The 15650-nt window shown below is 42.3% G+C and overlaps 1 protein-coding gene across 1 annotated transcript in view; it reads right to left on the reverse strand.

The window, feature by feature from the left end:
* The window catches only part of ASPSCR1 (ASPSCR1 tether for SLC2A4, UBX domain containing), a 99630-nt gene that overhangs the window by 28535 nt on the left and 55445 nt on the right, over positions 1-15650 (reverse strand). Inside the window, exons 10-12 of the mRNA XM_077251411.1 lie at positions 15371-15437; positions 14761-14823; positions 13113-13162 (exon numbers count right to left, since the gene is read on the reverse strand). Coding sequence (XP_077107526.1) covers positions 13113-13162; positions 14761-14823; positions 15371-15437 — 180 coding nt within the window. The remainder of the gene's footprint in view (positions 1-13112; positions 13163-14760; positions 14824-15370; positions 15438-15650) is intronic.

Raw genomic sequence — 15650 nt, forward strand, 5'->3', positions numbered from 1 at the left:
GAACATGATGCTTCTATTCCCGCAATACGTTTTTTTTTTTGCGGAACAAAACGCATCATGTGCACAAAAAATGCGGAATGCATTCTAAATGATAGGATGCATATTTAAGCGTTTTTATTCGTTTTTATAGCGTTTTTATTGTGAAAAAACACGCAAAAAACGTGAAAATTCCTGAATGTGTGCACATACCCTTAGCATCCATATGTTTGGCATTTTTGAATTGATGAGAGCACGCCTAATTTACAGGTGCATGTCTCCACAAGCTGGGCACATTGTATGGGCACAATAATGTATAGGCATTAAAATGGCAGATTTGCAAATTTCACTCATCAACATTCACTGCAGCTTGTTTCTGGAACACACCCATGGAGTCAAAATTGGCACTACACCTGTAGATACATTCCCCGGGGAAATGTAATTTCGAAAATGGGGTCACTCGAGGGGGGGGGATTCTGCTCTTCTAGCACTTAGGGGCTCTGTATATGGAGTCCGCAAACTATCCTATGATCATTTTCTCTTGAAAAGTCAGATGGCGCTCCATCCATCCTGTGTCTCGTAGTGTGGCTAAGAAGTACTGTACAGTCACAAATGGTGCATTTTTATGTCCATCAGAAATTGTATGACAAACTTTGGTGCCATTTTCACCCATTTCCCTGTGTGAAAATGTAAAATCTGGGTCTAAAACAATTTTTTGTGGTAAAAATGAACCGTATATACTTGAGTATAAGCCGAGGCACTTAATTTTTCCACAAAAAATTGGGAAAACTTATTGACTCGAGTATAAGCCGGGTATGCATCGTTCCCTCATCCCCATCCTGGTATCAATGGCCCCCTCATCCCTAGCCTGGTAGGCATGGCCTCCTCATCCATATACTGGTATGCACTGTCCCCTCATCCCCATCCTGGTATGCATGGTTCCTCATCACTATCCTGGTATGCATGACCTTCTTATCCCTATCCTTGTATGTATGGCCCCATTAGAAAAGCATTTAAAAAGAAAAAGCCATCCTACTTACCGTCCCTGCACTCCCTCGCAGCATCTTGTCCCGGGGCCAGCAGCTGCAGCAGCCGAGCGGTCACGTGTCCCCACTACTTAAGGGAATGACTATTCATTGCGCTCTATGCCTATGGGAGTGGAAAGAAGTGAATATTTATTTCTCTTAAAGGGAACCTGTCACCCCCAAAATCAAGAATGAGCTAAGCCCACCAGCATCAGGGGCTTATCTACGGCATTCTGGTCCGGTCCGGGGCCTCCCCATCTTCTTAAGATGACGTCCTCTTCTTGTCTTCACGCGGCGGCTCCGGCGCAGGTGTACTTCGTCTGCCCTATTGAGGGCAGAGCAAAGTATTGCAGTGCGCAGGCGCCAGGAAAGGTCAGAGAGGCCCGGCACCTGCGCACTACAGTACTTTGCTCTGCCCTCAACAGGGCAGACAAAGTATGCCTGCGCCAGAGACGCAGCGTGAAGACAAGAAGAGGACGTAATCCTATGAAGATAGGAGGCCCCGGACCGGACCGCCCATCGGATTGGACCGCCCACCCAGGTGAGTATAGTCTAACCTCTTTTTCTCATCTTTCAGGATACATCGGGGGCTTATCTACAGCATTCCAGAATGCAGTAGATAAGCCCCTGATGCTGGTGGTCTTATATCATCTTCGATTTTGGGGGTGACAGGTTCCCTTTAAGTAGCGGAAACACGTGATCGCCCGGCTGCAGCTGGAAGTCAGCGGCTGTGGCCGACATTATGCATGATATTACAGAGATATGAATATTTACTGCCAGCGCAGTGAATATTCATTTCTCTTTAGCAGTGGGCACAGGAGTAAGCCGCCACAGCAGCAGGCTCCTGCCTCCTGTGACCCGCCACTGCCTCTCCCCCTAAATAAATGGTATAAAATTTTGTATATTTGTATAATATGGCACTCCTTCCCTTCTGAGCTTTCCACTGTGCCTGAAAAGTAGTTCCCGATTACAGATAGGGTACTGGCGCACTCGGGGCAAACTGCACAAATTGTGAGGTACATTATTTCCTATTATTCCTTAGAAAACTTAAAAACTTATGGCTAAAATTACATTTTAGTGGTAAAAATTTAACTATTCCATCTTTACCAACCAATGATATAAATTTATGTGAGGCACATGTGGTGTCAATATGCTCACTGCACCCCTGGATGAATTCATTGAGGGGTGTAGTTTGTTAAGTGGGTCACTTATAAGGGGGTGGGGGTTGCTTTTCTGGCATCTCAGGAACTCTGCCAACGTGACATGGCACCCTCAAACCATTACAGGAAAATCTGCACTCCAATATGGGGCATCTTCCCTTCTGAGCTTTGCACTGTGCCTCAAAAGTAGTTTTCAACTACATATTGGGGTATTGGCGTACTCAGGGGAAATGTCATAACAAATTATATTACTCATTTTCTCCTATTATCCCTTTTAAAAATTAGAAACTTGGAGCCAAAGCAACATTTTAGTGGAAAATCACACCCACCCTCAAAAAAGCTAACCTTGACCCAACTGCTATGCCCAGCTATCACCCCATATCACTGCTCCCGTTTGCTTCCAAACTCCTTGAGCAGCATGTCCATGCTCAACTTTCCTCCCACCTCTCATCTAACTCTCTCCTTGATAACTTCCAATCTGGCTTCCGCCCCCACCACTCCACTGAAACTGCTCTGACCAAAATTACTTATGACTTACTCATAGCCAAAGCTAACAGACAGTTCTCCATCCTCCTCCTTCTCGACCTGTCATCTGCTTTCGATACAGTCGCCCACTGCCTACTGCTACAGATTCTTTCTTCCCTTGGCATCAAAGGCCTTGCCCTGTCCTGGATTGCCTCATACCTTTCCGACCGCACATTTAGCGTTTCCCACTCCCACACTACCTCCTCATCCTGCCCTCTCTCTGTTGGAGTACCTCAAGGCTCTGTCCTAGGGCCCCGACTTTTTTCCATCTATACCCTTGGCCTAGGAGAACTCAAAGTCCCATGGCTTCCAGTACCACCTGTATGTGGATGACACTCAGATGTACCTCTCTGGCCAAGATGTCACCTCTCTGCTGTCCAGAATCCCAGAGTGTCTAGCAGCCATATTCTTCTTCAACTCTCGCTTCCTAAAACTCAATGTAGACAAAACCGAACTCATCATCTTTCCCCCATCTTGCGTATCCCCCTACCTAATCTATCTATTATGGTAAATGGCATCACGCTCTCTCCCGCATCTGAAATCCGCTGCCTCGGGGAAACTCTCGGCTCTGCCCTGTCCTTCAAACCGCACGTCCAAACTCTTGCCACCTCCTGTCGCCTCCAACTCAAAAATATTGCCAGAATCCATCCCTTCCTTACCCCACAATCTACTAAAACTCTTGTGCATGCCCTCATCATCTTCCGCCTCAATTACTGCAACACCCTCCTCTGTGGCCTACCCGCTAACTCTCTTGCACCGCTCCAGTCTGTCCTCAACTCTGCTGCCAGGCTAATCCACCTCTCTCCTCGCTACTCCCCTGCTTCTCCCCTCTGCAAATCCATTTCCTGGCTCCCAATTCCCCAACAAATCCAGTTCAAACTACTAACACTGATCTACAAAGCCATCCACAACCTGTCCCCTCCCTATATCTCTGAGCTAATCTCCCACTATCTTCCCTCACGTAATCTTTGATCCTCCCAAGACCTCCTACTCTCCTTCACACTTATTCGTTCCTCACACAACTGCTTCCAAGATTTCTCCCGAATATCCCCCATCCCCTGGAATTCCACACCTCAACACATCAGATTATCCACCACCCTCGGATCCTTCAGACGGAACCTGAAAACCCATCTCTTCAGGAAAGCCTACAGCCTGCAATAACCATTCTGCCGCCTTACCAACAACCCGAGCTGCCGCATAACCAACCACCAGAGCTGCCGCCTCACCACCACCAGAGCTGCTGTACCCCCGACCTTCTGTCTCTTCCCCAGTATCCCGTAGAATGTAAGTCCGCAAGGACAGGGTCCTCTCCCCTCTGTACCAGTCTGTCATCATAAATTTATGTACTGTAAATTATATCTATAACCCTGTATGTAACCCCTTTCTCATGTACAGCACCATGGAATTAATGGTGCTATATAAATAAATAAATAATAATAATTTTCAATTTACCCAGCTTAATGTTATACAATTCTGTGAATTGCCCGAGTGTTAAAAATGCTCACTACACCCATAGATGAATTCCTCGAAAGATGTAGTTTACAAATTGTGGTCACTTGTGTGGGTTTCTCCTGTTTTGGCATGTCAGGGGCTCGTCAAATGTGACATGACGTCTTCAATCTATTCCAGCCAAAATGGCGCTCCAAAATTCAAACAGAGCTCCTTCCTTTCTAAGCCCTGACGACCACCCAAACAGTAGTTTTCCACCACTTATGGGGTATCGATGTACTCAGAGAAAATAGCACAAAAAATTGAACTGGCTATCTTCTCCTGTTACCCTTGTGAAAATGAAAAATTTGGGGCAAAAGCAACATTTTTGTGGGAAAAGTGTATTTTTTCATTTTCACGGCTCAACGTTATAAAATTCTGTGAAGCATCTGTGGGATCAAGGTTCTCATCACACAACTAGATAAAAATTCTTAAGGGGTGTAGTTTCCAAAACCGTGAGGAATACCCCTACAAACGTGACATGGCATCCACTGTCTATTCTGGTGCTCCTTCCATTCCGAGCCCTGCTGTGCACCCAAACAGTAGTTTTCCACCACATATAGAGTATCGGCGTATTAAGGAGAAATTGAACACCAAAATACTTAGTCCATTTTCTCTCTTGAGTAAATTAAAAATTGGGGGCAAAAGTAACAATTTTGTGGGAAAAATTAAAATGTTCATTTATTTCTTCGACATTGCTTTAATTCCTGTAAAGCACCTAAAGAGTTGATAAAGTGCTTCAACGTGGTTTAGAGGGGTGCAGTTTTTAACATAGTGTCACTTTTAGGTATCTTCTGTCACACACAGTGGGGAAAAAAAGTATTTAGTCAGCCACCAATTGTGCAAGATCTCCCACTTAACTCCTTCACCCCGGAGCTTTGTTTTTTGCTCCCCTTCTTTCCAGAGCCATAACTTTTTTATTTTTCCGTCAATATGGCCACGTGAGGGCTTATTTTTTGCGGGATGAGTTGTAGTTTTGAACAATACCATTGGTTTTACCATGTCGTGTAACAGAAAACGGGAGAAAAAATTCCAAGTGCGATGAAATTGCAAAAAAAAGTGCAATCCCACACTTGTTTTTTTGTTTGGCTTTTTTGCTAGGTTCACTAAATGCCATTATGATTCTCCAGGCCATTAGGAGTTCATAGACATCAAACATGTCTAGGTTCTCTTTTATCTAAGTGGAAAAAAAAATTCCAAAGTTTGCTTTAAAAAAAATAAATAAAAATTGCGCAATTTTCCGATAACGGTAGCGTCTCCATTTTTTGTGATCTGGGGTCGGGTGAGGGCTTATTTTTTTGAGTGCCAAGCTGATGTTTTTAATGATACCATTTTGGTGTATATAAGTTCTTTTGATAGCCCATTATTGCATTTTAATGCAATGTCGCGGCGACCAAAAAACCATTATTTTGGCGTTTTGATTTTTTTTCTCGCTACGCCGTTTAGCGATTAGGTTAATTCTTTTTTTTTTATTGATAGATCGGGCGATTCTGAACTCGGCGATACCAAATATGTGTAGGTTTGATTTTTTTTTAATTGTTTTATTTTGATTGGGGCGAAAGGGGGGTGATTTGAACTTTTATATTTTTTTTATATTTTTAAACACATTTTTATTTTGGCATGCTTCAATAGCCTCCATGGGAGGCAAGAAGCATGCACTACTCGATCGCCTCTGTTCCATAGAGGTGATGCACAGATCACCTCTATGCAGCAGAATTGCAGCCTTGCTGTGAGCACTGATCACAGGGTGGCGCTCATAGCAATCTGCCATCAACAACCATAGAGGTCTCAAGGAGACCTATGGTTGTGATGGTAACCCGATGACCCGATGGTTGTGATGACCCCCGATCACATGACAGGTGTCAGCGGTGCGAGTACTTCCAGCCGTGCGGCCGGGAGCGCGTGTTAAATGCCGCTGTCAGAGTTTGACAGCGGCATTTAACTAGTTAACGGGCGCGGGCGGATCGTGATTCCGCTCGCGCCCATTGCGCTGACATATCACTGCTTTGAGGTGGGCTCACCGTCGGAGCCCAACTCAAAGCGGGGGATACTGCCAGCTGGCGTACTATTCCGTCAGCTGGCAGAAGGGGGTTAAAAAGATGAGAGAGGCCTGTAATTGACATCATAGGTAGAACACAACAAAATGAGAAAACAAATCCAGAAAATCACCTTGTCTGATTTGGCAAGATTTATTTTGCAAATTATGGTGTAAAATAAGTATTTGTTCATTAACAAAAGTTAATCTCAATATTTTGTTAATTAGGAACAAGGACAGATGCAGTCTTAGAATCCAATAAAAACACTTTTTATTAATAATCAATATAAAAAATACAAAAAAGAACCAAACAAACAGTGTACAGTGAGGCTAGCAGATGGTAAAAAAGTGCCAAAGGCAACATGCAAAACGATAGCCCAAGGTATGGTAGATCCCACTGGAAGTCCAGATGTAGCTCATCGGTATAAGATAATGTATAACATGTCAAAGCTAATATATAATACAGATAGATAGCAGAACTAACCTATATATCTCTATATCTCACACAAACGGTAAGCAGTAATATGACCCTAGACATGTGAAAATGGTAGAGTGTGCATATCACCTGATGTAAACGGCCTGGACCAACACAGGGTCACCGAACCACCCCATCAGGTGATATGCACACTCTACCATTTTCACATGTCTATGGTCATATTACTGCTTACCGTTTGTGTGAGATATAGAGATATATAGGTTAGTGCTGCTATCTATCTGTATTATATATTAGCTTGGACATGTGTTATACATTATCATATACCGATGAGCTACAGCTGAACTTCCAGTGGGATCTACCATACCTTGGGCTATCGTTTTGCATGTTGCCTTTGGCACTTTTTTACCATCTGCTAGCCTCACTGTACACTGTTTGTATAGTTCTTTTTTGTATTTTTTATATTGATTATTAATAAAAAGTGTTTTTATTGGATTCTAAGACTGCATCTGTCCTTGTTCCTAATTTACTATGCGTACTAAATACGTATGGTGTTCTCTGGATGCAACTCAGCATTCTGTCTCCTCCAAACACAACGAGTTTTGTTTCTACCAAACAGTTCTACTTTGGTTTCATCAAACCATATGACATTCTCCCAATACTCTTCTGGATAATCCAAATGCTCTCTAGCAAACTTCAGATGGGCCTGGACATATACTGGCTTAAGCAAGGGGACACGTCTGGCACTGCAGGATCTGAGTCCCTTGCGGCGTAGTTTGTTACTGATGGTAGCCTTTGTTACGGTTGTTCCAGCTCTATGCAGGTCATTCACTAGGTTCCCCTGTGTGGTTCTGAGATTTTTGCTCACTGTTCTTGTGCTTATTTTGACCCCACGGGGTGAGATCTTGCATGGAGCCCCAAATCGAGGGAGATTATCTTATGTCTTCCATTTTCTCATTATTGCTCCCACAGATGATTTCATCACACCAATCTGCTTGCCTATTGCAGATTCAGTCTTCCCAGCCTGGTGCAGGACTACAATTTTGTTTCTGGTGTCCTTCGACAGCTCTTTGGTCTTCACCATAGTGGAGTTTGGAGTGTGACTGTTTGAGGTTGTGGACAGGTGTCTTTTATACTAATAACAATTTCAAACAGGTGCCATTACTACAGGAAATGAGTGGAGGACAGAGGAGCCTCTTAAAGAATAAGTTACAGGTCTGCGAGAGCCAGAAATCTTTCATGTTTTTAGGTGACCAAATACTTATTTTTCCACCATAGTTTGCAAAATAAATCTTGCCAACTCAGACAAGGTGATTTTCTGGATTTGTTTTCTCATTTTGACTCTCATAGTTGTGGTCTACCTATGATGTTATTTACAGGCCTCTCTCATCTTTTTAAGTGGGAGAACTTGCACAATTGGTGGCTGACTAAATACTTTTTTTCCCCATTGTAGGTCCCTCAAAGTCACTTCAAAAGAGATGTGATCCCTAAAACTTGGTGTTCTAAATTTGTTGCCAAAATTGAAAAATTGCTGATCAACTTTCATCCCTTCTAACTTTTCTTCTACGGTTTCAAAAAATTATGCTGTAGTAAAGAAGACATATGGTAAATGTTCTTTATCTGTTTTGTGCAGTATCAAAATTAGAAGTTTGAAAATTTAAACATTTTCACTTTTTTTTTTAAGCGTTCGATATTTTCATAAACGCAAATCATTTTGACCAAAATGTACCACTAATATAAAATACAATACGTCATGAAAAAATTCTCAGAATAATTGGGATATGTTGAAGCATTCCAGAGTTATTTCCACATAAAGTGACACTGGTCAGAATTGTTAAATTTGGCTTGGTTAGGAAGGTGAAAACGAGCTGGAGGGTGAAGGGTAGAAAGCCAAAGAGTGTACATGGAAGTAGGGCATAACCTGTCAAAAAATGGGGTTGCTTCAGTATATATGAGAAATATTTCTGACAGTATATATAATATCTTCTTCACAATCACCTTGAGGCTTGGCATCCCCTGCCAGGAGTGCCCTTTTTTGGGGAATATATATGAATCGATTACCATCTACATAAATCATGTAAAAATCTGACAGATGCAATAAAATATATAAATTTGGTTTCTGCTTAGAGACATATAGAGGAGGAAATCTACACAACTCTTTTCCTTCTGATCAGAACAAGTTTAAAAGGCTGATAACTTTTCCACATGGAAAAAAAAAACACCCATCACCAGTGAGACTGAAATCACACATGAGCAGTCCTCCTTCAGATCTAAGTACCCTCTTCCAGCAACATACACAATCTTCATCACGACAGGATGTGTCTTATTGCCCTCTGAGCCCTGGGGAAAGACCTCCCTCCACCGGTGACACTTTTATTGAGTAGTTTAAGGTTCAGTGGAAGCGCCTCTATTAGGAACAGCAGTCATGGAAAGCCAGCCAAGAATAACAGGGCTGCCAGCAAGATGAAAGTTTGAGGCAGGAGAGGCTCCGCTGCCGGAACGTTACAGAGAAGAAAGACCCCTTCACAAGCTGCCAAGAGCTCAGAGCCCCCTCTCCTCCCAGGAACCGACTCCAGGCTGAACACACAAGCAGGGGTCTCAGGTTACTACTGTAGAGGAGGATGGAGAAACCCACACAGTAAACTGATCATATATAGAATGACCAAAAGGGTATAGGATGCACAAAGAAGATCTTGCATCCAGCTTATAGGAAAAACGATCTGAAGTATATGATGCAGGTATGAAGGAATCCTATAAAACAAGCAGGATTACAGTGGACAGGTCAATAATAATATAAGCTACACCATGCTACTACATCCGTTCGCTGGTAATTATTACCTATTCCGTCTGTAAAATATGTTAGCTTCATATTAGGAGCAATACCATAACTCACTCATTAAAGGCTTTCTGAAATCTTACAAAATGTGTCCAGAGGGAAAAAAAAGTTACTAGATAAGAAATAACTATAATTATCTCTTAAACAGCCTGCTGATCTGATATGCCCCATTAATCTTTGTTTACTTGGCTGCAGCAGTGACATCTCATCTACTTACGTGACCGCTACCACCAATCATTGGCCTCAGTGGTTTCATGTCATACTTTGCTGATGCCAGTGATTGGCTGTAAAAGTGATGTGGGTAGACAGGATGTCATCGGTGCTGTCAATCAAAGACTGACTGGGAACTGAATCGGCGGGTGATTTATCTGGAGCATACAAGCTCTTTTCTTATTTTATCCAACTTCCTCCCTCTGGAAAAATTCTGTAGGATCTCAGATACAGGAAATAGAAAAAAATCCAGCTCAACGAGGTGGTGAAAAAGCAAAGTCTTGGTACTTTATTCACTTCATATCAAAAAATAGAGGATAAAACAACAGCACAATATAATTAAAAACACTATCTACGCGTTTCTGGTGACATAGCACCCTTAGTCATGACTAAGGGTGCTATGTCACCAGAAACGCGTAGATAGTGTTTTTAATTATATTGTGCTGTTGTTTTATCCTCTATTTTTTGATATGAAGTGAATAAAGTACCAAGACTTTGCTTTTTCACCACCTCGTTGAGCTGGATTTTTTTCTATTTCCTGCATTCCTCACGCCTTGACACAGTGTTTCCGTGCTCCGAGCCTCCAGGGACTACAACTATGGTGAGCTGGATTTTTTCTTTTGTCTTCAGGATCTCAGATACCCTTCAACATCAACAACTTTTAGCATTTCACTATTCATTGTTTGTCGGAATGACATGCATACTGATGTTTCGGTCTCCTGACAGTCCCTTTCCTTGTCCTATACACCTTTACACATCTTAAGGTACCGTCACACTAAGCGACTTTGCAGCGAGAACGACGACGATCCGTGACGTTGCAGCGTCCTGGATAGCGAGCTCGTTGTGTTTGACACGCAGCAGCGATCTGTATCCCGCTGTGATATCGCTGGTTGGAGCTAGAAGTCCAGAACTTTATTTCGTCGCTGATCACCTGCTGTCATCGCTGGATCGGTGTGTGTGACACCGATCCAGCGATGTCTTCACTTGTAACCAGGGTAAATATCGGGTTACTAAGCGCAGGGCCGCGCTTAGTAACCCGATATTTACCCTGGTTACCATTGTAAAAGTAAAAAAAAAACACTACATACTCACCTTCTGATGTCTGTCACGTCCCCCGCCGGCGGCTTCCCTGCACTGAATGTGTCAGCGCCGGCCGGCCGTAAAGCAGAGCACAGCGGTGACGTCACCGCTGCTGCCGGCGCTGACACATTCAGTCAGTGCAGGAAGCTCTCGGCAGCAGCGCGTAACTCTGTGGACGCCGGGGGACGTGACAGACATCAGAAGGTGAGTATGTAGTGGGGTTTTTTTACTTTTACAATGGTAACCAGGGTAAATATCGGGTTACTAAGCGCGGCCCTGCGCTTAGTAACCCGATGTTTACCCTGGTTACCCGGGTGCTGCAGGGGGACTTCGGCATCGTTGAAGACAGTTTCAACGATGCCGAAATCGTTCCCCTGATCGTTGGTCGCTGGAGAGAGCTGTCTGTGTGACAGCTCCCCAGCGACCACACAACGACTTACCAACGATCGCATCGCTGGTCGTGATCGTTGGTAAGTCGTTTAGTGTAACGGTACCCTTACTAAAGATTACCATGCTTTCACATTATTTGTTTTTATCTCCCATACCCAAAGATGATCAAAAAATCTTAAAAATCATTTTGTAATTTCCCAACATACAGTAGCTTGCGAAAGTATTCACCTCTCTTGGCAGTTTTCATGTTTTGCTACCTCACAACCTGGAATCCTACTGGTTCTTTTGAGGGTTTGTATCAATGTTCATGTATAGAATATGCCAATAACTGTGTACATTTGGTTTTCTTTTTTTTGTGAAGCAAACAAGAAATAGGACAAAATAACTGAACACTTCAATGTACATAACTATTCACCCCACTGAAAGAAGTACTTTGTAGAGCCTCCTTTTCTGGCAATTACAGCTGCAAGTCAGTTTGGATAAGTTTCTATGAGCTTTCCACATCTTGGCACTGGGATCACCCATTCCTCAAGACAAAACTGAACCAGCTCCTTCAAGTTAGATGGTTTCCTCTAGTGAACAGCAATCTTCAAGCCTGACCACGGATTCTCAATTACATTAAGGACTGGCTTTGACGAGGCCACTCCAAAACATTTACAATGTTTCCCTTAAACCACTGAAGTGTTGCTTTAGCAGTATGCTTTGGGTTATTGCCCTGGTGGAAGATGATCCTCTGACCCTGTCTCCCTGTCTCAAATCACTGACAGACAAACAGGTTTTGCTGAAGAATATTCCTGTAGTTTGCACCATTTATCTTCCCCTTGACTCTAACCATTTTCCCTGTCCCCCACAGCATGTTGCTGCCACCACCATGTTTCACTGTGGGGATGGTGTTCTAGGGGTGATGAGCGGTGTTTGTTTGGTGCCAGACATAGCATTTACCTTGGTGGTCAAAAAGTTAAATTTTGGTCTTATCTGAATACAGCACCTTCCTCCAAACAATTGGGGAGTCTCCCATATTTTGGCAAACTCAAAACGAGCCTTACATTGTAAGTAAATGCTTATTTCTAGCCAATCTTCCATAAAGGTCACTTCTATGGAGTGTACAGCTTATTGTTGTCGTATAGACTGATACTCCCATCTCTGCTTGGGAATGCTGCAGCTCCTTCAGGGTTACTTTTGGGCTCTGTGCTGCCTATCTGATTAATGCCCTCCTTGCCAGGGCTGATAGTTTTGGTGGGTGGCCCTCTCTTGGCAGATTTGTTGATGGATTTGATGGTGCTCCGGGGATCAGGAAATTTTTCATATAACCCAATCCTGTCTTGTACTTCTCAACAATTTTGTCCCTGACTTGTTTGGAGATGTCCTTGGTCTTCATGGTGTTGTTTGGTTAATGGTGCCTCTTATTTAATGGTGTTGCAACCTTTGTAGCCTTTCAGAAAAGATGTGTGTATATACTGACTGACCATGTGTCACTTAGATTGCACACTGGTGGATTTTCTTTCACTACACATGTGACTTATGAAGGTAATTGCTTGCACCAGAATTTTTTAGGGGCTTTAAAGGAAAAGGGGTGAATACATATGCACATGCAAAATTTTTAGTTATTTGATCCCATAAATTTAATTTATGCCTACTTTTCACTTCACCTCACCAACGTAGACTATTTACTGCTGATGTATCACACGCAAATCGGATTACAAAAATATTTAAAACACAGATTGTAATGTAACAAAATAGGTAAAAACCTTTGCATACTGTATATAGTTTTAAAATTAGACATGTAAAGTGATGATTTCAACAGCCACAATATCACGCTGCAATGATGTGAGTGTGGATTTCCAGTGATGTTGACAGAATAGTTTAATTACCTGTGTGGATGGCTGAAGATTTGTTGCCATGCATGGCTAGATATACTGGAAATAGCAACAGTACTACCTGAAAAATCACACACCTGGAAAAGGGTAAGGGATTCATCCAACTCGGTTCTTGGTGGAGTAATAACTACAAGGAAAACAAAAATAAGGCTACATTATTAAAAGAAGGGGTGTTAGAATGATGATAAATCCTTAAAAGCAAGACGTTCTAGTCCATTTTAGTGTGTAGGAACCTGAAACCATCTGAAAAGAAAACATAACATCTCTGTAGCTAGCGGGTGTAGTGAATACACGCTCCCGGGGCATAAAAGAATGACATTACATTTATTAGCAAAGTGTTTTCCTGTACTTCTCTGTACAGTCAAAGGGAAGTACATTCCAGATTGGGTTTTTTTATTGCCAACTTAAGTCTATATGCCTGAATAGGGCACATTGTCCTCATAGATATAATATCCTGCCCAGGACACACCTCAATTTAATAAACTAGTGACCAACTCACAAACCGCGTCATCAGTCTGCTGCACTGGAAAAAGCCATGTGTTTTGTTATTTGCAATACATTCTCCTTGCTATGGTCACTGTGCTTATGGTCATCTGCTTGCCAGTGGGGCTCACAACCATCAGTTATTCACTGCACCGGCTTTACTTAAAAAAAAAAAAAAAAAGAAAAATACAATCCAGACATAAAAACTGCTACTATACTTCCTTTTTCTTGATTATGAGAAATTACCGTATTTTTGGGACTCTAAGACGCACTTTTTTTCCTCCCAAAATGTGGAGGAAAATGGGGGGTGTGTCTTATAATCTGGATATATTGGCTCTGGCTGTGGTGGGGAGGTGGGGGAGCGGTATCGGAGGAGCAGCGGGTCACAGAGGCAGTAGCCGGCGGCTCCGGCTAACTCCTGTGCCCGCTGCTAGAGAAAAATTAATATGCACTGTATTCCGGCAGCTGTGCTCTGCTTTTGAGCAGCGCATGATGTCCCTGCCATGCGCTGCTTACAAGCATTAAGCAGCTACTGGCACCATAGCAGGACGCTGCGACTGCGAGGGAGCAGAGGGAGGTAAGAGTAAAGAAAGGTTATGGAGCTAATTAATCATACCAGGAACAGGATGGGGCCAATCAATCATATCAGAATAAGAATGGGACCATACATACCAGGACTGGGATGGGGCCAATCATACCAGAATAAGGATGGGGCCATTCATAGCAGGATAAGGATGAGGGGACCATATTTACCAGGATAGGTGATCTTAAGTACAGAATTGACCATTTCCTCCTCTAAAACCTAGGTGCGTCTTATGGTCTGGTGGGTCTTATAGTCCGAAAAATACAGTAGTTAATCTTTGATAATTTTCCATCACACATTTGCAACAACATGGATAAAACTAAAAAACAATTGTCAATAGCAGACGGCAAATGTAAGGATATTTAGTTTATTTTGTATTATATTATAATCTTTTCTAGACACAGTCTGTTCTCTATGATTAGTCACCTATGACAGTTCAACTCTATTCTTTTGTACTGACCTTCTACACCCTCTCACCTGCCTGTCATGACCATGCTGGAGTGAGGTGGATGCCTAACAATCATGTACCGTCACTTGTAGCAAAGTGGAAAGGCTCCAGCTTAGCACTATGGCATATTATTACTACACTACCTATGACTAAATTGTATATGAGCATATTGTTAGAAGCACTAGGATCACAAGTGATGGTGTTGACATACAGAGGTAGAATGGGATCTCAGGTTCTTCCAGATGGTTTGTCACAAATTCCCGCACTGCTCCAACTGTACAAGAAAATGAATAACAATCAGCATTTAAAGTGTAAATAAATAAGTGGAAGAGGAATGTTTAGAAAGATAGTCACATACTTGTTTCTGATACACGGAAAAAACCTTCATAACTACACCACTGAACCCATATCAAATCTCCAAGGCACAAAAAACTAATTGTACTATAAACACACACACAGAGGAAATAGTATAAAGTGCCAATCTGCACTAAAAAATCTTTTTATTCAAATGATAAAATAGTAAACAAAAAACAGCAATGTTTGCAAGGTGACTGCTAAGAAGCAGGGACAACCACAATTAGTTGTATATATACAAGTTATAATCCACAACCGTGCCTGCGTACAAATACCATTACACATAGATCCTTCAACTACATTGTGTAGGGCAAAACACCCTGTAAAAATACAAGACGACAATGTGATGGAACAAGATGTAAACAGTAGTAATGAGCGGCACTTACATGGAGAGATGTCTGTAATGTAATGTAATATAATGTAAATAAATAAGTGGAAGAGGAATGTTTAGAAAGATAGTCACATACTTGTTTCTGATACACGGAAAAAACCTTGCAGGACACATCGGTCAGGGAACAGGATGCGGAGAACAACCTGAAAAATTAACCACGAAGCAGACATTAGATTAATTATCCTGTCCTGCAAACTTAAATGCCACAGTTCAGTCTCATTTTTCATGTGTTAGTTAGTAGAGGCTCATTGATGAGGAAAACCATTGCATATTATATGTAAAAACTACATCAATAGAGAGGATTCAAGTTGTAACTTAACATAATGTAGCCAAATAGTGATTTAATCCTCATGTAC

Source organism: Ranitomeya variabilis, chromosome 4, assembly GCF_051348905.1.
Source record: "Ranitomeya variabilis isolate aRanVar5 chromosome 4, aRanVar5.hap1, whole genome shotgun sequence".
In the NCBI taxonomy this organism is placed as follows: domain Eukaryota; kingdom Metazoa; phylum Chordata; class Amphibia; order Anura; family Dendrobatidae; genus Ranitomeya; species Ranitomeya variabilis.